Genomic DNA, 26,905 nt, shown 5'->3' with positions numbered 1-26,905 from the left:
TTGGAAAAAGAGCTAAAGAAGCTATGAAGCTGAACTCCTGCTGCCACAAGAAATACTGTTCTTTTAACAGGATGGCATCAGAATCCAGGTTATTCTGTCATAATTTGCTTTCATTATTTTGCCATCTACCTACCATAGCAATCCTTTGAGAAGCCTTACACACACCATTTTCCTAACTCCTACTAACTCAGTTTAAAAGCACAGGATTTCTGTAACAATTATAAAATGAGTCCACTTAAAGTGTGCAATTTGATATAAATTTGAAACATTTAGATTTCCTCCCCCAAGAGAAATTAAATACAAACATAGTATACCTACTGCACAGTATAATAATATTGGGCAGCTAAACATGTGAAGCAAGCATACATGCACGCACTAAAAATTAGAACAGGGGAGGTGTTCATACGTATTATCAGTTTTCTTTGTAATTAGAAGATCAAACTTTAAAAGGGTGATAATTTTGTTAGACCACAAAACAGGATCAGTGACACAGTCTTTCTATCTTAGCACATCTGTACTTCCTGCTGTACTCTACCTTGTTCTGATTACTGCTTTAGTAAGCATGAGGAACCACCTAGGTAAGCATGCCTGCATGCTGTGCAATACCTACAGCTAGTTGCTCTGAGACTTAACTGAACGAGTAGAATAATTTTTCTGTTCTTATCCCTTCTGATATGCTATCAAATCTATAAAGGAATGCTGGTTCTACTGTCACCATTTAACACCAAGAGCAACTATAAATCCATTCAAAACTATTTAACTTTTCAGCTACTACAAAGATTTTAAGGACACTTTGCTAAGAAACATTTATTCTTTGCTTATAAAATCTGCAGTCTAGGCACAGAAATTCCTTTGAAGAAGAAAGGTTAAAGATGCACTCAAGTTCCCGAGAGGCAGACGGAGTAAGCAAACAGCAAACTGTAAGAAAACCTGTTCCACACAGATAATTATGAGTCACTTCAAGATCAATTCTGTGGACAGCCAGTAGGACTGCTGGCTAGGACTAAAATGAAAATGTCTCTCTGATGCAGCATTCTGTAACACTCTCAGCAAATGCAGAAATAAGGGGTTATCAATATAAAATATTTTCCTGAAATCACTACAGTTTGTTTACTTTTACCTTTAGCAGCAGAGTGCATAATCTATTTCTCTAGTGCAACTATCAGTCTTTGGAGTTCCCTCTGCTGGACACTTACCAGACTGCTGCATTTCCAGGCCTCACATGGTGCCCCGTCCACTCTGAGGCTCTCTTCGTTCTCAGCAAATCAAGCCCCTAACTACTTAAATCACCGAGTTACAGCAGTTCCCTAGCTTTCACTTTTCTATGAGCAACAGCAAGCAAGCAGTCATGGGAACAATCTCAGAACTGGTTTTTTTCCTTATATTGTTCACACTTGCTACTCTTCTTGCTACTTACCTAAACTGTCTGCTTTTTCCTTTCCATTTAAGAAGCTGCAGGCCCTTGCAAAAGGAAAAGAGAGTTCTGTGCACTGGCAGTCTGGCGTAAATGGATGCTGCCAGGTCACGCACAACGCTAACAGAGCCTCCACACCTCTAACTGAGCACTCACCAAACTGCTATGCCTGGGCTCCAGACACATGGCCTCTGCAGATTCCAGCTGCTGTCACTGGCTGAAGCCTTTGTGTAGCTTCAAGACCAGCAAGCAAGACCACAAAGACTCCCACACAGCTTAAGCACACACTCCTCCAAGAATTTCACCTTGTGAGATTTGTAATAAATCTGTAAGACATGTGCTGCACACAGAATTCTAAAACAAACTGCTCTTAGTTGAGACAGCACATAAAAGCATGGATCCAACCAAAAACATACCTTTTGCCTCTGTTTTTTCACCAGTCTTTCTTTAGACCTATGCCATATCAAAATCTTCCAAGGAGCACCTCAGTCATTTCTGCTGTCCGCAGCTTTCCTACAAATCACAGATCCTTTTTCTGCCCTGCAAATCAGCTTCCTTCCACCTGAGAAGTAGCTCTCTACTGTGAAAATGTATCTTTCTGGTCTTTTTTGCCTCCTCATTCTGGCTCCCCAAAGCAGTCTGTCAACAGTTCTCTTTGCTCTGCTTTATACTCTTCCCTCTATACAAAGAAGCAAGAGCTTAGGATACAATTTGTCAGCTTGCTGCTGCCAAAAGGGATGATCCCACTCTCAGTCCTATTTCCCCACATCTCCTTCCATTTTCCTCTACTAGGGCTGACTCAGCAGGCAGTTAAACCAACATAAAGCTCATTATACTAAAGGGAATAATTCTGCTTGACTTGGCTCCCTGCACTAGTTCACCATACAGAGGCACACAAGCAACAGTGTCAGCACCAGATCAACAACAGCACCACTTCCTTCAGAGGTAAACTAGCTGTCAGCCCAGCTTACCTGTACCAGGCTGCCTCCTTATTGCCTTCACCTTCTGCAACTTGGTGCCCTACCAGGGCAAGCAATCCTGTCTTTGCCTGTGATCTAGGAGCTATGGCAACTACTATACATATGGAGACCTTCAACTGACACTACAATTCCATCACGTTGATCAACACTCAAATTTTACACAAATTCATCCATCATCAGAACTTAAAAGAACAGCTGTGCTCCAGTTCACTTGCTTTAGTAGCCTCAAATGAAAAAACCTTCAGGTAAAAGCTCATCTCATTCTTACTATTTTAAGCAGATAAAAATGCACAGGTGATAAACTGTGACAGCACACAAAGACTGCACGACTAGTTACCTCCTGTAAAATTTTAGAAGGAAAGTAGGGGCAACAGCCACCAAAAATGGGGGGGGGGGGGAGTAAAACTAGGTTTCCACTGAGCTCAACCTTCAGGCAAAATTTTCACTGTTTCACTTCTATCAACTGCTCTTACTACATTTCAGAAAGATCAAATGGGTTTGATACAACTTATTGTTGACGAACAATATTCAGCTAGTTATCTCATATCTAACTACAGATAGGTTGTACGCAGATTGATCCATTTGCCTGCTTCTCCCCATCCTACCACAATTTTAAAGGGATTAACCATATTCTATCTTTTACCATTTCCCCCCCTTCTATTTTTTGAAAGATCTCAGAAAAAAACTTGCAAAATAGTTCTGAGTTCTTTAGGAACCCTACATCAACTTCATCAAGTACAACTAATTAAAACATAAATCCAAGCACTCTCCAATTTCTTTCTTTCCTCATCTTTCCAAGGTTTTTGTCACCAATGCTATTTGCAGGAGCCATCTAACCATATCTGACATTTGTCAGAAACAAGACAGACAAAGCTCTTCATGATTCACAGCATCAGCCATCAACAGCTTACTACCTCCCTCCCTTAGGTAGGGAGGTACTACCTCCTTTCCTCCATTTTCCTCTTACAGCTTCTGCACTCTGGAATAACTTCTTACTCTTGAAACTCCTTGCTAGTTTCATTTTCTGCCCTGCATGGTCCAACACTTGTTCTGTAAGTTCACAATTAACCCTAGCAACCTGACCTAGTTCCACTATGCTGAGCAATAACAAGGAATAGTAAACAGTCAACCTGCTCAAAAACTCCGTATGCTGAACACAGCTGAAGATTCATTCCAGTTTCAGGGCGTTAGCTTTATTCATAACGAACAAAGCATTTACTTCAGAGCTCTACTCCAGCTTGGCTACCTCTCACAGCACTATTCCAGCCACATTCTGCACAGTATCCAATGCCACTCCTTCTCCTGGAAAAGCAGTAGGAAGCTACCTCCAACAGTCAGCATCTCCCAGCAGGATTCCCCCCACCCCATCCCCACCCCATTTCCTACTAGATATGGGCAAGACTGCTAGTCTGTTGCAGGAACATCCAGAAGTGATATGTTTGTTTTACAGTAGGCACAACACATGCACATTTTACTCATTAGAAATAAAGTAATTAAATGGTGTACTCTGAACATTATGTCAAACCGTTAACACAAACGGCAGCTCACAACGTGGGAGAACAGCGCATCCATTCTTGGTCAAGGCTGTCTTCTCTGGAGACAGAATTGTTGCAGGCAAACAAAGGTCCGTTTATCAACAGAGAAGCATTGCTTGTCAACAGAACCTCTGCCATTCTATGCTTTCCTTTGTGCTGCTTACTAGTTTGAAGTTTCATTAAAACACAGTATCAATTCAGCCCACAGATTCTACCACATGGTAGGAACTACCAGGAGCCTAGTTTTCATTCGGGGCAGTCTGGTCTAACTTACCCTTACAAATGTCAGAAGGAATTCCACTGAATAAATTACTGCTAATACTACATAAGTACTATTTTGTTGTATTAAATTTAAAAAAGTAGTCCTGCAAAAACCTCTCGGAAGAAATGAGACATTAAATGTGTTCATTACAGCTAACCATGCCAATTAACATGCTAAGTGCTTGGGAACAGTCATAGCTAGGATAAGTTCCACACATGTACTATTTATTCTCAAAGATGCATGTGAACATTAACAGTAAAGACAAGGTAGTTTTCCAAAGCCACATATCCCCAGCCTAGCCATTTTTCTCCAAACACCATTCCCAGTCTGTCCTTTGGACAACAGTCAATAAGGCACAACATTGGCCTTGTTATTCTCTTTCACTTACAACAGAGGTGCTAAGAGACTAAAAAAACTTTTGTTATGGTTTTATACTTTTTAAAACAACATCATTTTTACGGTCACAAATCAATTTTTAGGAATGTTTTCCAGTTCAGAGCATTTGAAGCAAACTGTATTTACAAATAAATAAATAAATAAGAAATCAGACATTACCAGAAGGATCACAGCTAAACCCCAGGCGTACGATGAGCTAGCAGCACAAACTAACCAGGCTGAAAACTAGTGTTTATTCTTGAGCTAGTTTTCAGTCAGAACAGTTCTCTGATCTGGCTCACCGAACAAATTCTAGTACAGCTACAAGAGACTTCAAGACTGTGTAGGGTTGAACAACTCTTCCAGCAGCACCTGGCACTTAGGTTAACTTCAAACCACCATGAAACCTTCATTTACTTTTCACAATTTATTTCATTAAGGAGTTCAGGCACCTAGCTCAGGGCCGTGGAATTGCTAGAAAGGCCAGATGCCCAAGTATCTTGTGAGGCTCCCTGCTCCCAACCGCAACATTCATGACCTGTTGCCTGAATTAAGTTCAGACGCTGACTTTCCTACGTCAGAAATCTAAGACAAAGTTTGTTTTGTTTGTTTGTTTTTAATTGTTTTAGAATCCATGCACAATGGCCAGCTAAATATTTCTGCAGGGCATCCTCAAACTGGACAGACAACAACAGGAGATAAAAAATACAACGGGTTACCCACTCAGTGGCAGGACTTTTCTCTCATCCAAGAGCCTCCCAAAACAGTCAACCTATCCATTAGTTTCTAAGTCTAGGTTTTGGCAACTTAATTCTGAAAACTTCTAGCAAATTTCTGCTTGTAAAGAAATGTGAGCTAAGCGACAGTGGTTATGGAGGATACTAACTACCTTGCCTGTCATAAGCAGAAGAAAATGCAATCATATGGAATCAGAGAAATTCAAATATTTACTGAAGCCACAGTCATATGATGAGAATCGCCACCAGTAGTCTTTATGCTATAAGCTAATGGACAGGGGACATCCAACATATTAGTAAAGTTATGTTTTTCTGGGCTTCTTGATGGTCATTCTGGAAGATCACAAGAAAAAGCTGAACAACTACTCCCCTCCCCCTCCCCCCCCCCCCCCCCCAAGGGCCACAAAAAGGAGATTACTGAATTTATACACAGGTTTAATTCCCTCACAACCATAATCCCAATAACATGGTATTAGCAACAAACTCATTAAAAATGATTAAAGATAAGAAATAGCTTCAGCACTTAAATGTTAACTGAATGGTAGCTTTCAAAAGGAACAAAGAGTTTGACAATTGTATTCTCAAGTAACTGATTATTTGCTCAAGTTTTTTCCACATTACACCATACCTGGACATTAAGCTCCCAAGAAAGAGGAAAAGAATAAAATAAACCTTCGAAAATATGAAGGGTTCTGAAAGCTCAAGTTTAAACTTCTTCTGACTGTGTATTAATTGTAACAAACACAGACTGTGAAACGTGTAAGCCTTAACAAATGTTAATTCTTGGTATGTTTGCTAGACGCAGTATTTAACTTAAGGGATTAGTTTTTCTTCATCCCAAGCTAAGCATGCGGAGTGTCTCTTTGCCCTTTCTTCTAGGTCAGTCCATCTGTTTTCCTCCAATACCTTATTAATTCTTTTTTGCTTATAATACTCTGAGAGGATATGTAGAGGACAAGGTTAGAATAAAAACCTACAAAATTCCATACAACTATGGAATCACTGACTAAGGCAAGCCCCAAGAGACACAGAGAAAACAAACTACAACTATGTAAAAAACAGCACAGTGCTTCTACTCACCATCTTACTTGGCACGCAGTATTGTGCTGTATCCGTACAAAAACACCCCTTTAGTTACCTGCTTCACAGTTCCTGTGACAGCTTCCTAGTGGAAATGGATGAAAAAATTAAGTCTAGGAGCAGAACCTGGGAGCTGCAATTGTTTTCAAGACATATTGAAAAACTAGGGGAAAGATAAACATGCCATATCTGTAAGGCACAGACAATTCCTTGCTGGAATGCCTAAAACTGATTTGTGTCATGATTTCAGGTGGTTCAGGAAAGCACAGAACAGATAGTCCAGCTCTCAGAAGTGAAAAGAAAATCTTGTACCAGTGTCTAACAACTTTTCTAACTGCATGAAGGTAAGTACCCAGAAGAGAGCCAGATATGATGCAAGGACTACCTAAAATCTCGTCCTCATCCTGATTAGTTTTTGCACGCTACTTCAAAGTGATGTTCCCTAGTTAGACAGCTGGATTGAGGCCAGAACCAGGACTGTGCAGGACCAAACTGCTTTTAAAATCAGGAACTGCAGCATCTGCAAAACTACCAGAATAATGTTACTTTTCTCCCAGTTCTTCAAAGGCAGTTTTATTTCTGCCTGTTCTGTGTTGCAGAGTTCATCTTTTCTAAACCTCGTTTGTAGGATGTATAGCTCTATCATCCCCCAGCCTGCTCACAGCTGAGCACTCAGAGCAGCTTTCTACTTGCACATTTTGTTCCTGATGCTGCTTCCAAGCAGCAGAGAACAGCCTGAAGGGACTAGAAAATATCTATAGGCCGAGTATTAACTCATGCCCAAATTAAGTTTTTTGAGACCCTCACTGAATGTATTTGCATGGGCTTGTAAATGACCGTGTTGTTATGGAAAATTCATGTTTTATTACCATGAGGCTGCAAAATAGTATGCACAGTATGTACAGCCATATGCCCTCAATAGCAAAAGAAGTTGATTAAAAACTTTGATAAACATGCCTGTGCATGTTTGCACATTTATGAGTTCAGTGTGACTTTAGAGGCAATTACCAAGGTACAGCAATCTCTAACAGGTTACAAGTGTATGTATGGATCAAGTGTATCAATCATTTTTTAATAAGTGTTGGGAAACAGTGGATTGAATCAAAAACACCTAAATGATACAAACATCCACTCTTGTCATACACTGGCAACTTCAGAAACACATTTGCTGAATGAGAACTCTGGAGAGAATATTTTTTCCCAGAACTCTTCTACATAAAGACCCAGAAATATATGCCATTTGCATGTAGCACCCATATAGAACAGTTTTCAGAAACTGAACAGGATCATTGCACAGCAGCTTCCAGATGTGATAAGCCTCTGAACAACAGAGAATCCTCCTCTTCTGAAAAAGTAAACTAGGCCTTGACCACAGTAATGATCAAGTCCTTCACAAAATACAACATGCCACAAATGTAATCATCTCAACCTCCTTCATCAGTCTCCAGTCCGGCTGCTCCAGCATATTCCAAATGATTTTTAATGACAGCATCTCATGCTCTAGAGCAGCTGGCTACTCAGGGCAGGTGGTGACTGTCTCCCAAGCTGTTCACTTGTTTCAGAGGAATCTAAAAAGCATCAGTTAAAAGAAGCAGGGTAACTGTATGCTCCTGAGCTAAAACGGAAAAACTTCTTGTTCAGACTTTTTTGCAAGGTCTGTATATTAGGCTTATTTCAGAAGAGGCGTTTAACGTTACACTCTAAATCCGCATTAATATAACCAAACAAGTGCCTCTGTCATCTTTGTTCTTGGTCACTCTGGGACAACATAATGAAAGGAAAACAATTTACCATATCAGAGACCTCTGTAGTTTGCCAGTAATCCATAAAAGTTGTCATGCAGTGAAAGCAAATCTAGGCACTTTATAATAGCTCTGTCCTGACAGTTGTACAAGAGTTGCTCAAGTGTTACGTTCTCTCGACATGCCCTATGTTTTGACTCGCTCCTAATTAAGGATGTTTTAGAAAAGGCAACTATATAATAAAAAGTACAAACTGTTTACACCTGCAAAGTATATTTCAAAATTTTCACTTGATTGTGAACAGTTTAAATGTAGTTTCGTGATGAAGACAGTTTTATCTCAGTATTCTACAGAGCAAAAACCACTGTTTATATTTAAGACTAACTAATTCTACAAAGCCTTATTTAGGCTTTATGGGATGAAGGGACCAAGCTGTGTCTTTCACAGGCACTTCTATTGCAACAGTACAACATGCCCAGGTAAGGAGAGCTACCTACGTGAATATGTCAATGGCTTGAATAGCAATCAAAACTTAAGGAAAAAAAGCAGTGACAGAAAGAGCCTACTCAAGTTTTCATTACTGTATGTTTACCTTGTGGCTACTACTGTCAAAACTGCCTTGGTAAGTACAACCTGTGAGAAAAACACCCTTTTTCCCTGTCAACAGAGTTGTTTGTACTCTGCTTTACAACTATCACCAGTACTGGAGTTATTAATTGCGATACTCAGAAATACGCAGTGCAAAGCAAGAGTTTGAGAACCTTATAGCCATGATGTAGGCATATTCTTTATATGGCTGACAACCTTAACACATTGCAGTCAGCTCCACTGGGAACAATGAACTTTTCACCTCAAAATTAACACAGTTCTCCTCTGCACACTGAGGAGTAGCATAAGAGACAGGCTAGTGACGACACAAGGCCAAACCTCCATCATCTTTAATTCTTCTAAACGCCTAACGGTTATCATAGCAATGAATGTGGAACCTAGGAGTACTTAAAATCTGTTAAGTACTTTTCTTGTTACATTTATCTATTTTATTTATGAGATCTGTCACAAGTTCATCAGGATTTACCCTACACTGGTAGCTTCCCCATTTCCCCCTGCCTCCCCCCCCCCCAGAACAATAATTTGCAGCACAGTGCTGAGCTCATTACTTACACATCTTCTATGACATCCAGATCACTGCCTCCAACTTGTATATAGATTTTAAAACACATGATGCTTGGTCAAGATCTCTGACAATGCTTTGGATGAACATGATTTATATCTCATATGGAGCTATAACCTAAAGTGTAAACTCTCCTCCTCAATCAGCTGCAAGGAAAAAAAACAGATTACTATCCTGGGAAACATCATTACCCATATTCACTCCAAACACTTTGCCATAATTACCTATTTTTGAAGAGGAGGGGGAAAAGGGGAGAATACAAAAACATTTTAAGAAAAAAACTGATTTAAAAATTTTGATTTTGATTTACTGATTTATTTTAAAAAATTCCAAGGCAGTTAGTTTGGGCATTTAAATTTCTCATCAGTACTTATCTGACTTACAGAAAATTACATGCACGCACAAAAACACACATCAAGCATCCTGTAAACAGACCTAGCTCAACCATGTTAATGAAGGAATTTACAAGAACACTGGTGTGCAACTTGGATTAAAGCAATAAATACTTTCACAGTTTCTTCCATGGTTACAACTACCTAGCTACAAAACTACTGCAGCCCATTAAGAAAAGAAATATCAGCTTGTCATTGCGTAGTTTGTGAGAGTTCCCAAAGCTATACACCACTAAAACCATTCACGTAATAGATCAAATGCAACAAGTTTCTTTTAACTGTTTCTGAGGAGGGCAGTCAAAGGAAGCACTCTTTCAGCATGTGCTTTTAATGGACTGTACAAGCTCACTGCAAAAATTAGCAGGCTTGTGGCTTTTCAACCATCTAGAAGCAGAGTATGACAAATACTGACTGCAATGTAAAAATATTAGCATATACAAAAGAAAAATATTTTCAAACAAACTCTACAGAGAGAATTTTATTTTGTTATTCTGAATATCGTGATGAAATTTCTCCTTATGTACTCAACACTAACTTCATCTTTGTTACATAACCCTAAAAAGTATTTATCCATGTTTAAACATTAAAATTATAAAACTATCATACATTTGTAATTCAATAATGAAATTAGATTTTTCTTCATCAATCATCTCTATAGCTCATAGCTTCATTTTTTTGTAAATGAAAGTATCTACTGCAGATACAAAATTACCTTATTTAGAGCATGCAGTGTCGCAAAAGAATAATCTGGAAACCCATTTAGTAACTACTGCAGTAAAGGTGATATTCATTATGTGTGTAACTAGAACTTCAGTACAGTCAAAATACAGTAAAAATACAAGGCAATCAAGTTTCTAAAGATGACATTAATCTAGCCTGCCACCTGTAAAAACCCAGCATGTTCTCACTTTCCTCACTGACATCCACCAAGACCACATATGCTGACCTTATTTAAAAAAAAACAAACCCCAAACCAAAAAACACATACGCACAAAAGCAGCAGGTGCCCTCCCCAATGCACAGACCCTCTGAAGCTGAACACAGTTTTAACCATAACATCAGATTCTCAAGCTTCTCAAAATAAACAGAAGAAAAACAAAACAAATGAATGCAGTGTTTTTTCAGTTAACAGCTTTTTGTTAATAACAACACAATCCAGCTACAGCTGCAAAAATAAAGTTTTCATGTAAACAGTGTTTAAAGCTGACTCCTGCTCCCAGTGAGGCTGATCCAGCTGATCTAAGAGTTCAGGATCCAGCCTTCATCATGGACTGCTTTACATATATTTGTTTGTAATTACCTCTCATTATTGACGACATATCACAAACATGCCAAGCCCTTATGAGACGTTAAATAATTTAGTAACTACTATCACTCCCCAAAGGAGAAAAAAACGTTTCTGTACAAACTAGCAAATTAAAACGCCTATGTTCTCTTAATATTTTTATCTAGCTAGATGCTGCAAGATTTCAATGTGCAAGTTTCTAATACAGCTACAAAACGTAATGCGCGGCGACAGACACAGGCCTAGCATTCCACACCCCATCATTCAATTTCTTCTCCAATACAACCACCAACAGCACACACTTAGTACTTACATTTTTTCATTTTAATATCATCCCAACTATTGAGAGCCTGAAAATTAATCAGTATCTCAGGACACGCTCCTCCTCTCCATCTGTGCCTCTACTTCCCTGCTATTATTTGAAGAGGTTTACAGTTAGATGCACAACAAAGCATTTCCACAGCTGACACACCATATAACTTCATTAGGAATGCAAATAGCTCTTTTCCCCATGCAATATAACTAAATAAACATGCATACAAAATGCCTTGCCTTTGCTGCAAGAATATTCTCTTCCATAACAGACCTAGAGTTGGAGAGAAAGTAATCTTATGAACAAACTGCTGCATGTACTATGCAAACAAAAGACTGATGAAGCTTCATCCCTGTAAGCACAACAGAAGGGGTACTCGTTTTGAAAGATACGACAACTTATGCTAAGGAATAACTGAAAAAACACAAACAATTTTCAACTCCATTACATGGAAAATAAATTAAGTTCCAAAAAGAGGCTCAAACTAGTAAAAATCTATAGATTTCTAGTCCATAAGGAAGCAGCTGGTTTCACAGTGCTGGCTCCTCTGTTTTCAGCTCTGTATGCAGATGCCCAGGCATTTATTGCAATGTTTGACCTCCTGTAAACGGTGCAGGAACGTGGAGAAGTCAGCCTACCATCTCCACTGGGGCTACAGGAAAGGCAACAAAGAAAGCGGCATTACTCTCAAGGATCAAAAACACCAGCAGTCCCATGAGGAAAGGAAAGCCCAGTGAAGCAGGGCAAGGGGGAACACGAAAGCCAAACAACTGGCCTCTATGAAAAAAGAAAAAGCAGAAGCAAGACAAAGAGTATGCAGATGACAGCAAGATTAAGTTAAATACAAAAGCAGGTGCGAATTTTTTGGCTTTTTTAAAAAAATTTGGTACATTAAAAAAGTGCATTTACCCAAACAGTGTCCTGAGACTGTAAACAATGAAAGAACAGTTGCTATACTTCTCATGCCCATGAATCAGAAGGAGCTGTCTTTGAGACTAAGGTGGTGTATGCATTACAAAAGCATCCAAAAACCACTGGGCAAGTCTGCTCCTGCAAAAACCATTGCTATAAAATAGGTTATGAGGAAAATTCAGATGCTAAGCAAAGCAAAGCGAGGAATGCATTCCATTTACAAGACTGATTACCTCGGTGAGCTAATGAAATCAAGAAAAGCAAATGACTCTGATGCCAAAGATCACTTGTCAAATATTCATTCACCACTTTTTCACAAATATGGAAATTTAAGGGAAGACAACAATTTATGATACTATGTTCTGACCACGGCCACACCAATATTTGCCTTGAAGGCACATTCCCATATGAAGCAAGGTATTAGCAACCATCAACAATGGACCCACTAAATTCTAAAGGATTTTCAGCCACTATCCTCTGAGCTTTAATTCTGTTTCCTAATGAAATCCAGGGTCCTTCCTAGGACATGTCATGGAGTCTTAGAAGCTTTTAATAGTGTAGTTCAAGCAACATTCAGAAACATCCATTTTGAAATACACAGAGTACTGATTTGGAACAAAACACAAGAAATGTAGTAAACTCCATCAAAAACATGACGAAGCACCACAGCGTTAGCATTCCTTTAATTCAGTTTATGCTGCAGAAAAGCATCACAGTGAACAGATCACAGAGCATGCTCATAGGACGCAGTGTGCGCTGTAAGTGAAAATCCTGAATTTTCAGACTTCCGAATAACTTCCATTAACAAGGTAAACAGGTGGAAAGAGAAGTCATCTTAGCACCCTGGTAGAAAAGCATGTGTTCTGAAAGCTTTCATTTCAGAACTACAGTTCTCAAAATAATGATTAAATAGGAAAAAACAGTGTATGTGAGCCCTTTAGATTAGAAATATCATGACCTTGAACTTTTATTTTTTAGTGACTGCCAGCTCTTTGAGATTTTCAGCAACTTTCTGGTTCCAAAGAGATGACAGAGGGGGCTGAAGTTTACTTAGCCTTTCTGTAGGGTCATACTGTTAGGTTTCAGGTTAGAGGACAAACTTAGAAACTGTCCCTCACTTCAACTCAGCTCTCTAGAGGCACTTACTAACTACAGCTAACACTGGCTTCGTTTTAAAGCTGCAAGTTCCCAGCATCTCAGAAAAATCTTGCCTTTAGAAGTACAGGCATTTTTTAAATTATGGTGTGGGAGCAGAGGATTAGTTCCAGAAATACCTCCCATCAAATTCCATCCTGATCAAAATGTACTGTCAATAGTTCCAGATATATGAACATCTCATTACGGCTAATTTACAAGTTAGGTTATAATACAAGAATATCCATAAAAACACAAGAAAATTAGATATTCTCAGAAATTGGTATGACTTTTATCTTAGACTGCCATATCTAAGGCATCGCCCACTACTACAGATTTAAGCAAGACAAGAATTATAGTAAGAAGCTTTATCTTTTTAGACTGACATTTAGAAGTAGACATACCTAAGGAAGCGTCCAACATTCATTTTTTCCCAAGAATGTCAGCTGATCTAGCAGAAATGTTTCTGATAGAAATATGTCTTCCCCGAAGCCTTGCGTCAGTTTTATCTTTGACCAACTTTGTTAATTACAGAAATCACCTGCCTAATGCATTAGGTCATAAAAACCATCCAAGTTAGAAGACTTGAACTTCCAGACCCAGGGAAAGTTAAAGGCCTCACACTTTTATGCATCATGCCTTGTCGTAAAACCATACGGCTACCCTAACACACGGCCAAAGCGCCGATCTCAAACCCCACACCCTCAGCCGCGCGCTCCTCGCGCGCAGCAGAGCTAGGCGGCCGTTGAGGAACGCTGCGGGGGCCAACGGCCGCCAACGGCTGCCGGGGCGGGGCGCGCGGAGGGGCTCCCAGGCAGGGCACCTCCTCACGGCTGCCCCGGCCCGCGCGCGAGGAGATAACGGCTGTTACAGGCTCGGGCCGGCAGCGCCGCAGTAGAGGGGCACCCCGCAGCTTTAGGGCCGGACGCCAGCTCGGGCAGCGTGGGTCCCTCACGCTCCCAGCGGCAGAAGCCCCAGCGCGGCAGGGCGGGCGCTGCTCTGGGGCCGCCCGGGCTCCCCGCCGCCGCCCCGGTTGCAGCCCAGCGCCCCGCACACGGCTCGTGGCGGCGGACGGCCCGGCCTGGCGCCGGCGGGCACGGAGGCGCCGCCGACCCGCTCCTCTCCCCCGCCCCCAGCCCGGTGCTGCGATTTGCAAACTGCTGAAACTCTCCGCGGCAAACTTGCTGAGAAGTTGAGACGCCACTTCGGGGGGGGCAACCTCTGTAGCAGCCGCGCAAAGAACCGCCTCCCCGCTCCCGCTGCTGCTACCTGCTGATGTAGCCGTCCCCATCGCCGTCGCAGGTCTGGAAGAGGCGCCTCATCCTCTCCTCCTCGCCGGTGCTGGAGGTATCGCTGCTGCTGCTCCCGGCGCTGCTCACGCTCACCTCCGCTACCGCGGCTGCCGCCATCATGCGCCCAGCTCCGGAGGAGGAGGAGGCAGCGGCGGTGAGGCTGCCTGAGGCGCCCGGGATTCCCAGTCCCGCCGCGCCTGCAAAGTGTGAGCGGCAGCACAATGCAGGCGCGGGGGTGTGGAGCCGCGGCGCGCGGCCCCGCGGCGCGCGAGCCCGAGGCGCGCGCCGGCCCCCGCCCCCGTGCACCTTCCGCGGCGCGGGCGCCGCCGCCCCGCGCAGCCCCGGCGCGCCCGCGGGGGGCGGGCGGGGCGCTGCGGTCGCGAGGCCGAGCGGCCTGGCCGGGCGCGCGGGGGCCGCCTCCCGGCCCGGCCAGCGGCCTGCGGCAGCTGCACGGCCGGCCGCGGCTCGGGGGAGGGCGGCTCACCCTCCCCGCTCGCCTCCTATGCGCGCTCCCAGGGAGAGCGCGGCCATCCTTCCTCCACCTCTCCCCCGGCCCCTCGCAGTGCCAGAAGCCACTGTGGTGTGTGAGAGGGCGAGTGGCCTAGCCAAAAGCAGGGCTGGTCGCTCCCTTAATTTCGGAGGGCAGGCCCCTGGGGACCAGCAAGCGGGTGCGGGGCAAATCTCGCTGGAACGGGCGGTCTGGGGGCCTTGTTTTCCTTCCATGTCACTTGGCAGGCCCTGGCATTGCCACAGGCCCTGCTCCCTGCTTCAGGAGAGCTGCAGCCTTCTTTGACTTTGGCTCGCCTGTAAAAGCTGAGCTTAGACAAACTATAACAAAAATTAACTTTCTCGGTAGCACTACGTGCAAGCTTGAGTCTTTTTGATGGTGGATAGAACAGGTGAGTGTTCTGGGGCACAGAACACCAGCCCCTCTTGGTATTGATATAAATTATTTCCTCTCCATTGATCAAATTTTACCTCAAGAGGTAGTCATTTTTTTCTCTTCCAAGAGTTCATCATCAGGCATGATGGTGCCTGCTCTGGTGCTTAAAAAACACTTAATTTCCAGACTTATTCAGGGCTTCCCCCACCACCCCAATCTTTGTCTCCTTTGCATTTAGAGAAAATTCATTTCCTTTACAGTCTTCATGTTTCCAGATTAAACAAGCCTTTTCATCTCATCCATACAGGATAGCCTCTTCATTTCCTATAGTATCCTTGACACCCTTATCTACACCTACTGGAAATACCTATTTTGAAACAGCCTAGAACAGCATTTGCCTGTTTCACAGTAGCATTACATTTGTCACTCTGCTATCCTGTGATTAATCAGGTCAGCTAAGTCTTCTTCTATCCTATTTTTTGCATATGGAAGAAATTCTTCTTATTAAGGACGTATCATTTCTGTTCATACTATTGAATGTTATCCTACTCCTGTTCAGTCTTTGAAGACAGCCAGTTCTTCCTACATGACAGCTTGATCTTCCTGGCAGTCGACAATGGCTCATGAATTTGTGATGTCAACAAAGTAATCAAACTCCTCTTGGCACACAGTTCCTTTCAAGTAGAATAACTGATGCCAATAGTTCTTATTGTTAATATTTATTGCATCTTGATTATGTCATTACAAGGCAAAGAGCCTCTATGTTTTTATAGGATAAAACTGCTTGCAAGTACAAATATACACTCACTCATGTATTCTCAGTCTCTGCAGTTTTCCAGTTTCCATCACCCAGAGCACTGCTTGGTGGATGGCCAAAGCATGGGGGTATGGCACCAAGCTCCAGTCCAACATGTGTGCACACTACATCAAGAGAATGGAAGCAGAGAATGCCCGCAAGTATCCTTCTTCTTTCAGAATATATAGAGTCTGTAGTCTTTGAAGATTTACATCATGTTCCACTTTTGACCTCCAAGCTCTTTCTTAGTCTTACCAACAGTTGCTCTTTCTCCATCCTGTGAAGGATGTTTTTCGTGTGTGAGTCCAGTTGCTCAGTGCAGCTGTTTCTCTTATGTTGAAAACAGAATGTTGCTGGATCAGCTGGACAGTCACAAGACCACTGCTCTTCAGCCACATCCCATAGGTTGTAGCTATTTAACACTACACACAAGAATTCTTGCACACATTCTGCAAATATAGCACACGTATTTTGTTATTAACTGTACAGCAGTCCTAAAACAAGTTTCTTCCCAAGGAAGGAAACGAGTAAATAACCGACTTCAGAAAGACATTAGCAACGACCAGAGCAAATATAAACAAATATTATGAGCAAATATATCTGTTGAGTCTTTTCTGACAGGTTTTCCCTTTGGGGGGGGGGAATGAAAGTTGCAGTTAATTTTTGCATCTTCAAGGTAAGCACCAAGACTCTTCTTTAAACCTACTACAGTAGTTTCTAACTTTTCCTTATACAAAACTCACTGCAGACACTTTCATCTAGCTGATATCCTAGCTGTGATATGGAACAAAAGAGAATAAAACCACTTGAGCTTACTGGCTGGTATCTTGATCCAAATCCAAGCTTTAAAGAGAAGACATATCGCATCAGTTGGGAAGCAGCAGTCTAAGCAGTAGTTCCCCAGACTTCTCAGTGCCTGCTGTGATTTATGTGGTAGTCTACTCCTGCAGCCAAAAATATGAATTTCAGATGGCAAAAAACATAATTAAAGCAGAGAACAAGCTCTGCAGCAGAAGATACTATCCTTCCTGAAGCACATTCTCACTGTTCCTGGTGGGAAGGGTGAGTGGTGTCCAGGAAGATGTGGAAAGAGAACAGGGAAGGAAGGCAGGCAGTAAGACGTCCATACCGCTGCCCATCCTCCTCAGTCTATCCCCTCTCAGAAAACAAGCTTGATATTTCTCAAAAGGAGAGAGTTTGTAGGTTTTCTTTTTGAAACTGAGGGTCTTAAGTATCAATCTATTTTTGTTTATATTTTCATTTAAGTTAAATGAACCCATAATTTTTTCAACATTAGGTTATTCTACAATCAACTTTCCATAATATCATTTTCTAAACTCAAATGCAAAAATATACCTGACAGCCATTGCAAGCAGGAAGAGCAATGCTGTACTACTCTCCAATATTTATGTAGACAAAATCCGAGATCTCAAAGATAGGCATGAGCTACTTGATTCCCTGAGGTGCTGGACTCCTAAGACTTCCACCAAATCAATAGGAAATTTAAGTCCTTGTGATCTCTAAAAGTCAAGTCTAGAATATCTAAAGTTAGGTATCCAGCAATAGGAAGAGAAAACCATTGTACACATATTAAAATTTAGCTACAGCTGGTTTTACATAAGAAAACACGTAAACTGACTGTATGTAGAAAGCTGCCAAATGACCCAAGTCAGCTGACTAAAAAAAAGTTTCCTGCTGCACAGGTTTCAGCCACAGCACTCTAAGATTAACCTCCCCACAAACCAGCAAACAAAACAACCAGTAACTTAAGATTTCAAGCAGTAATACTCCTTTAAGCAAGACAGCCAAGGTGTGCGGTAGAGTACTTTCTTAAAGCATAAGGAGTGTGATTTCCCAGAATACCAGGCCTTACTTTTTCATAATTTCTGCACCCTTTTTCATTTGTGCCAGACACACTTACCTTCTCAAGTTCCATGTTTCTCCATGACGTTCTTAGGTAACTGGTATTCCCCCTGTAAACTGACTGACACCGCTATAAAGAAAGTGTGAACTGGCAGGTTACTAGCTAACTTAAGCAAACTTTCTACCCACTTTTTTTAGCTGTACTTGGTAATTAGTCCCTAGACTACACTTTAGAGATGGGACAGCAGTGTTCTGCTCTAGCTTCCGCCAATAAATGCAAATGAGGCAAGAGGGACAGGTAGCTTTATGAGACCCATTTTTTTCCTATGCATGCCAGCACCTCAGGCCACATTTATGAGCAAATTTTGAAACACATAGCACATTTCAAGAGTTAATCAATTACCTAGTTATTCAGGCAAAGATAGAATGAGGACAGAGGAATGAGAATATAGGAAGAACACCTAGAAGGTAACATCAAGTTTAGCACACTTAGTCCAGACCACTCAAAATTTTCAAAATCCCTGAAGTCTTTGTGTTTAATGTACTGCTGCTTCTGCCAAATGCAGGAAAGATTTTGAATGCCAAGAGAGCAGTAAACACCATGCTTTAAGAACACTTTGCAAATATTATGTAAAAGAACACTTTGCAAATATTATGTAAAACAGTTAGTTTTAAAGCAATTAATAAATGACAACCATTTGATGTCTTGAGCATTGTTTTTGTTATAATTTGTGGAAGTTTTGCCTCCTTTGGTGTCATGGCTCTGTCCACTCTGCTGTTGACCAGCAATTCTGTATTTACTTGTTTAGTTACAGGAGCACATATATATATATATAATGATACAGAAACCATGTTAATACTACTCAAGAAACATTAAATTTCTCGTGGATGCTCACCATGCAGAAAAAGAATGTGCAGCCAGAGGCAGGTAATAATGGTGTGAAAACTAGCTATCAGAGTTGTTTCTCTTCCCTTCTCCTACACCTCTAGCTACTTTTCCCAGACTTGAGCCTTAAGTGCCTTTGGAGCCTACCATATCTGTGCATACAAGGTGAGATACATCTGGGACTCCTATGGAGAATGACTTAATCTGTCAGGGCCAGCAGCTCCTGGCAATGGCAGGGCAGGGCAGGGCAGGGCAGGGCAAGGCCTGGCAGCCTGGGCCTGTCCCACTGCCCACAGGGGAGCAAGGCACGGGGGGGCAGCCCCAGCCCAGGCGTTGCTGTGGGGAGGGAGCAGGGACAGAGCAGGGCTGTGGCCGGGCTGGGCAGACACCTGTGAGTCGGGGTGGGGGGCCATGGCAGGGTGCCATCGTGAGGCAGGGACTGACAGCCCTGGGCTGGGCTGGGGAGGTCTTGCAGTGCCCTCAGGGCCCTGCCATAATCTCACCAGGAAGACAATAAAATGAGGTATAGAGGCTGTTAATGTGCTTAGCAGGGATTTTGGTCCAGTTGCAAAATGTATAGTGCATACGTGCAGTCACATCACAGACTTGGCACATGTATACCACACTAAGAAGAGGTGGAGGATATGCCAGCATCTATAGCCCTTAGCTAAATCTGCACCTAGCAATGATGTGTGTAACATCTATGTGAATATTTTTACATGTAAACAATTTTCAATAGGGGAAGTGTGTTTAATTTCTAACAAATAGCTTAAAACATGCCTACTCTGATGTTACTATAATACATTTCAGGGGTTTTAGCTGTTTAAATTTCTGTAGCTGCTTAAGTATTCAGACTGAAGTTTTTAACATATGCAAGGACTGAAACCAGTGGCTGATGATATGAAAAGAAAGACTATCCTTGATTTCAGTAGCCTTCAATAAAGACCATCTTTGTTTATCTGTCTTCACTGTAACAAAATTAAAAGTAACAGACATATAATGTGAGTTTAAGTAAATAATATTTAAAACATTCCCATATATAGCAAAGTGCATTTGTCACCACCAGGGCTATGGTTTAGCTAGGAAATTGCTACTTAAATCCTCACCAAAATCCTGATGTCCAGAGTCATTATGTTATCCTTTTCACATTACTTCATTTAGTTCCATCTCACATCACAGGCATAGTAATTCACTCCTGCTGGAAATGCAAATCTCATGCAGCCTTTACTGTGGAATTGCTATCAAGCAGAGCCAGTTGAAAATTCTTCATCAAAGCAGTATTTTCAAAGGAAATTAATTTCTTTTTGATTAGACAATTGTTTGTGATTTTCTTCTGCTCCAAAACATGATTGGCTAAAATGATGTATTTTAAAAGTGAAAATACTTTCATTTAGATATGATATTAGGGGTCTCTGTGCCATTCTTCTGAGAATCCTTCTAGTCATTCTTCATCTTTGTAATGCTCAGCCACCTTGTAAAACTGTTCTGTTTCAAAGGATGTACTTTTGTTTGATGATAATGAATGTGAATGGGGAAAGGTTTGTCTTTTTGCAAGCAATGCCCTAAAACACTCTCCTACTAAATACAACTTGCCACAGTCCTGAATGTTGCATACAAGTCCACAATCTGGATCTGTGTACATGACAGAACATTTATTTCCTGAATTTCTTTGATGTATATTTAGACAAAGCTTTTTTCTTCGAATCTATATCGCTGTTAACAGAATGCTACTTTGGTTGAAAAAAGTAGTGACAATTTTAAAGATAAATGGCCTTCTTGTAGACTGTGGCTAGGAGGTAACCTTGATAATTTTTAATTTCTGCAGACTGCTGATGGCTGCAATAGTTAAACAAGTTCTGTGCTCCAGAAAATTTTTGCAACTCAAGTATAATGTTGGTCAAAATATTTCAGTGAAACAGTGTTCTGTCAGGAAATGCTGATTCAGCCTAATTAAATTTCTCCAGGGAACATATCAATTCCACTGAATTCCAATTTTAACAGAGACACAAGCATATGAATGACAGGTATGAAATCTTTCTGCCTTCAGTTCACCTCTTGACCTGATAAGACATGGGATTCCTGGAATTTTTGTACCGCCTTTATAACATTTCAGACATAATAAACCTGCTAGTGTTCAGTCAGCTCTACCCATCCTCCATGTTCTGCATTACTTTACGCTTTGAAACAGGATTCTTCCACTATCACTGCTGCCCTCTGTCATTTGCTCACCCAGGAACTACAGCTTCATATTTTAGCAGGGAGCAGCAATGGAGACAGCTATTGGAAGAACTGGGGCATACTTAACCTTGTTTGGAACCATGCTCTTCCCAGCCCTCACTTTGGATATATTGCTGAACTCACTGGATGCCTTGGGCTCGACAAGAGATTGCTATTTTCTCCTGAAGCTTCAACACTTCAAGTTCTGAACTGCTCGAAGTGGGAACCTAAGAGGGGTAATCCTACAACCACTGAATAAATTAGACAGCAGTATAACCTTCAACATCAGTATTTATGGAATTTGCAAGTTCCACAGGATACTAAAAGAGAAAATGACAAAGAATGAAAGGATGCTGATGTGTAATATTGCCCACATTTCACTGCAGCTATAGTAGATTTCTGCCTTTAAATTATTGAGCATGGCGAATTTATGCAGAATTGAAAGTGATTTTGTGTTACAGGTTTTATAGGGTAATTTAATTATTCAAGGTAAAATAAAAATCCCCAATAAAGTCACTTTTACTTCACATTGGAGGATCTATACAAAGAATTATTTTGGATCAGCTACAGTGAAACGGATTCTGCTCTAACTAAGCCTCATGTAGATTATATCCTTTATAATTAAAGCTTAATCCTTTATACTTTTAAAACTAAATCTTAAATATAGTAGATACAATTTTACTATGCAACAGTTAGACATAGTGATACAGGATATGCATAGCCAAATCAAGGACAAAACTATCATTATTACAGAACAGAGATTATTTATAACCAAAGATGATGACTTCTCACTGGATATACAACTTGCTTTCTAAGCACCAATCTTGAAGAGAAGACCAGCAACCCATCAGTGAGGAAACATTTATATGAGTTCTCTTTTGTGACAAAATGTACATTATTTGAAAACTGAAATTATATGAAATGAAAACAATAAAAAAATAAAGAAGCACCAAATGAAAACTTAATTTATGAGCAAGGAAAGCTCATTAAGATCCAGGAAATGTACACCCATGATTAGATTTTAAATTGTGAATCCGTGTAACAAGTATCTTGTTATAGAAGAATGATGTAGGCAATTCTGCTACATGATACAGTCTTGCAACTTTTTTCCCAAGCAACAAAAAAATACAACAAACAAAACCTAGGCAATTTCCCTCTCCACAATACGGTAGAGAATAGCATATCCCTCATAAATTGACACAGGAGACAGTGACAAACAGTTCAGTATATTCACTGGAGAGAAAAGCCTGCTGCAGACTCCTATAGGTAATTTAATTGCTACAACATTACAAAATATGATATACAGAGAAACCCTGAAAGTTTCCTATCCTTTTTTGTCAGTTTTTCTTTAGCTTATACATCCTCAGAATGTAAAAGACTGACTTAAGGAAAGTGAGTATTAGCTCTGGAACCAGAAGGTTTGTCACTATAGCACTGAAACTAAGCTTGGTCTCAGTTGGTTCAGGGATGGCATCATGCTAGTGCAACTGCGCTGCTTTCTGTGCTGAGACAACACCTTTGCATTAGGCTTCCCTGTATTGTATAGATGTACTGGCTAAGGCTGATGCTAAGTCCAGCTCTTGGCAGTTCTCTCCACGGAATAGAAAAAAATCTGACTTTACCTTTTAGATTCATGTTGTTGTTTTTGAGTATTTTATTCAGAAAAATCAAAATGAACTCCTATCTTAGAACCTAAGTGAAATGGAACTTAAGTGAAAGCCAAATGATTCAGAAATAAGAGATTAGTTGGGAGTGTCTAAGGAGGGTCCCTAGAACTCCTGTGGTTCCCAGGTTTTGGCTCAGAACAGTGTGATTTGACATCCACATACACCTTCTGTGCCTACAGGTGTTGAGTTGAATCACTCAATGGCATTCCATTTCCCATCATGGACTCTAATACAAGTAGAGAAGGGAACAGTTTTCAAGGATGAAGACTGAAGGCTTAAACTATAGCTTGTCACCTATTCTTCTCTACCTTATGGTCAGCAAATTTGGATGTCACCAGGTGATACTACCCTGCCTCTGAAGCCTCCTACATCCCTTGTCCTGAAACCCTTTGTGAGAACAAGTATTGGCAATGAATGAAGGCAGAGAGAACCTGTAAAAGAGTGGGAAAGAATAAAAAAATCAGTCCCATGAGTCATGCTGTCCCTACAGAGCTGTGTGCTTAGTTGGATGCACTGGTATCTACTAAGATATGAACTTCGATTAAAATTTCTCCCGGACTTGATGCATTTTTAAATGTCTACATTACCTGATAAGGACTGAGCTATTGCTGCAGCCTTTCTATTTAGTTGAATATGAACAGGATTTCTATCCTCTGCTCTGCTGCCTATTTTCATTAAATTTTGAGGTATTTAATATCTAAGACTTCTACCCTGCTACCCCACCTTTAAATTTGGTTTAAACTGTTCAACACGTTCAAATATTATTTCAGGGAGGGAATGAGATCAGACAGACGAAAACATACATGTACATACATTTATATATCTACAGACTCACTGATATATTATTGATTAAACCGACCAATACACTTGTTGCCTTGTGTCTAAAAAATAAATAATAAATAGAAATTAAAGTGAGTAAGGGTGGAGGAAGAGACAAATGAAGGAGGAATTATGGCAAATGTGTCAGTACATGGTACAAGTGATAACATAAATGGGGAGGAGGCAACCGTCCATGTATATCCCACAGCAGCAGCAAAATCCTGAGGAACTCTCAGTGTATACAATTTTGCGCAGTAAAGCACCAGAGGCCCATTTTCACTAGAAGTCAGTTCTTAAACAAACATGTCCCATCATAATTTCAGATTAGCCATACCCTCCTAAATATGTAAAAATATATAACTCATTTTAATGGGACCTTAATAAACCAGTAACTATTTGGTTACAAATTTACTATGGTGCCTAAAATAAAAAGGTATCACAATACCATTTTTATAATGGAAGAACTGAAATATTCTCTCTTTGACTAACCGGATCTTGCAGGTTAATATTAGATCATCGGTGATCCTTGCACGATATTTCAAAGGAGAAAAACAAGTCTTACGACTCTAACCACTAGAAACATTAAAAAATGACAAAGACCAACGAGTCAACTCTGACACAATACACATTCACAATTAGTACATAATGGCTAAATTTGTTTAATAGATTTCCTTTAAAGTTCTTTTTCTTGCTATAGTGGCATCATTTGTGGAGGTATTCAGGAGAGGAAGAATATTATGCAAAGTAAAAATAAGCCAGCAAAAACTGTTACATAATAAAAGTGCCTCTGAGGAGGGCAAAATAAGAATGCTTTATTGTATTTGAACATGCAGATATGTTTAGCATAAAACTCTGCTGCCTCTTACCACTTTTCATAAAAATATATATGGGCATTCAGACCTATGGTGATAGAAGGAAATAATTCTTATTCCAGTAATATTTGCTCTGTGGAACTCCTCAGCCAGAAGGTATTTCTGAGGCCAACCATGAAATAAGGTTTTAAAAAGTATTATGGGTTATTAATTACAATAAGAAAACCTGCAGCTAGTAAATTTTATTAGTATAAAATGTTTAAGGAATATACATAAACGACCATGTTTAAGAACTCAGAAACAAAGACAAAAGCTGTTTTGTATATATATTGTTCAGAATGGTCTGTTATATCTTTCTGTTACAAATCTACATGTAATATTGACCTCAGCTGGAGACGGAATGCCAAACTGCATGAAGTTATGAGTAAATACAGTATAGCATTTCCTTTGTTCAGAGACATAGAGCTTTCTCTGGCAAACGCCTGAGAGAAGACAACTAACGAGAAGCTAGACCTAAGTGTTAGAGTACATTACTCAGCAAGTAATTATGAGAAACCAGTATGTTAAAATGACAGAGCATTCCTACAGAGAAAAGAGTATATGCTGTCAGAATTGCACTTACAATCTTTTCTTGACTACAGAAAGATAATAAACTGTGATGGTGAAAACAATGGCAGCATCTGCAGAGAACTGGGCCCTTGCGCTGGCATGGCCATGCTGAGGGGGATTAGACATGTAGTATACATATATAAACAATTCACACATACACAAACAACACATAGTAGATATATGCATTCATTAGAATTTTTCTCAGTTAACCCTTTGACTTGTTAGTCATGGTCTGCTTATTTGTTTTGCTGCTTACCATTTCATTTTTCACTCCATTTTTCATGAGTTGTTTAATCTGCTCCTCTGTTCATACTGTCTCCTGAATGGAAAGCACATATAACAGACTTAAATTTGAAACAAACTTTTAAACTCGTAATGCTTCCCTAGGGTTAATCATAACAAACAAAATGTGTCGATCTCTAACTTCAACAAAAACCCAGGACTGCTAAATCCCATATGTTCGTTAGCCTAGCTGTACAGATCCACGTGTCCATTACTAAAGGCAAGATTGTGCCGCTCCTCACAGAGCAGAAAACTTAGGCGTCTGTGAAAAAGCACCTCTCAAGCACCAGGAAGCATGATGCACGCTGTCTTCTGCTTCTCTCTTCTAGCCTGGCAGACAGGTTGTGGGGGCACATCCTGTGGCACAATAATATGGCACATCTGGATCCCTCCCACATGCTGCAGAGAGTGTGCTGCTACTTGTCCTCCCCAGGCTTGCTGCCTGCACCTAGGCAAGTCTGGGCTAGAGCGCAGCCTCAGAAGTGGTCCAGATTCACCCTTAGTGACTTTTTGAAAGTATATTCACAAGTGTTCAGAACCAGGACACCAGTTTGCACAACCATCCCCTAACACGTGGGCTTACATTACAGCAAACTTCTGTTTTCACTCTGTTTTTTGTGTACTCCATACAGATTGTAATCAACCAGTTAGCAGGACTAGGCACTTCTTGTAGCATGCAATATAGGGATAACAACCTTCCTTCTGCTTCATCGTAGCATAGAACTACCCTGTGTTCCGTAGATTTTGTTACATAAATGCTGACTCCTCCAATTTATATCAGCAGTTTTGGGAACATGATTTATTGGCTGTTTGAGGGTTTTTAAGACATGTTTATAGTGAAAAATTGATAGCAAACCGATAGTTTAAAACATGCTTAATGTGCCAGCACCCCACGCATCTTTACAATGTGTGAAATTTAAACATTATTAGTTTAGTGAGTCACGTTTCCCCTTATTTCACTAATATTTTATGAGTTCCTGTCTTAAATTCCTGAAGACAAATTAACCCCTGGTATAATGCCACCAATGGAATTACATTAGCTGTGAATTCAGGCCACACTCCTTAAAGTGCAGCTTTATTTTCAAGAGGCACTACATAAAAATGGTTCCTTCTTATTCAGTGCGTATATTCGCTGTGTGTGTTTTGAATCATGTCTTTTTATTTGAGTAACTAAAATAATACCTTCCTGCTTTTTCACATTTAATAGCCTTGGAGAGTCAACACGACACAGGAAGAAGCAAGGCATGTATTAAGAGATCTGTTATGTAAGATCCAGTTGTGCCCCACCATGCTCTTAGATTTACAGATTGATTTAATATAACAGCTAAGAATTATGTCTATGAGCTGCTGTATACATACGATTGCAAATTTAAGGTCAGAATAGGGCCTGCAGAATCATATTCATTTATTGTAGGAAGGCAAGACGATGCTGTTAAGACACAGGAAT

At 40.7% G+C, this 26,905-nt stretch overlaps 1 protein-coding gene across 6 annotated transcripts in view; it reads right to left on the bottom strand.

Moving 5' to 3' along the window:
* Nucleotides 1–26,905, bottom strand: part of LOC135323433 (colorectal mutant cancer protein) — a 217,777-nt gene that overhangs the window by 189,765 nt on the left and 1,107 nt on the right. The window contains exons 1-2 of one of the 6 annotated variants that reach the window (XM_064499776.1): nucleotides 9,287–9,328; nucleotides 6,384–6,468 (exon numbers count right to left, since the gene is read on the bottom strand). Coding sequence is in view for 5 of the 6 variants with exons in the window: in XM_064499777.1 (XP_064355847.1) it covers nucleotides 14,602–14,744 (143 nt within the window). In the remaining variant the exon portion in view is untranslated. Of the gene's footprint in view, nucleotides 1–6,383; nucleotides 6,469–9,286; nucleotides 9,361–13,736; nucleotides 13,775–14,601; nucleotides 14,996–25,432; nucleotides 25,496–26,905 lie in introns of those variants that run through there. The other 5 variants (XM_064499775.1, XM_064499777.1, XM_064499778.1 and 2 more) reach the window with 5 other exon arrangements.

The sequence above is a fragment of the Dromaius novaehollandiae genome, chromosome W, assembly GCF_036370855.1.
Source record: "Dromaius novaehollandiae isolate bDroNov1 chromosome W, bDroNov1.hap1, whole genome shotgun sequence".
Classification (NCBI taxonomy): Eukaryota; Metazoa; Chordata; class Aves; order Casuariiformes; family Dromaiidae; genus Dromaius; species Dromaius novaehollandiae.
Note: the sequence above shows the minus strand (reverse complement) of the source record. Positions and strands in the feature narration are given on the sequence as shown.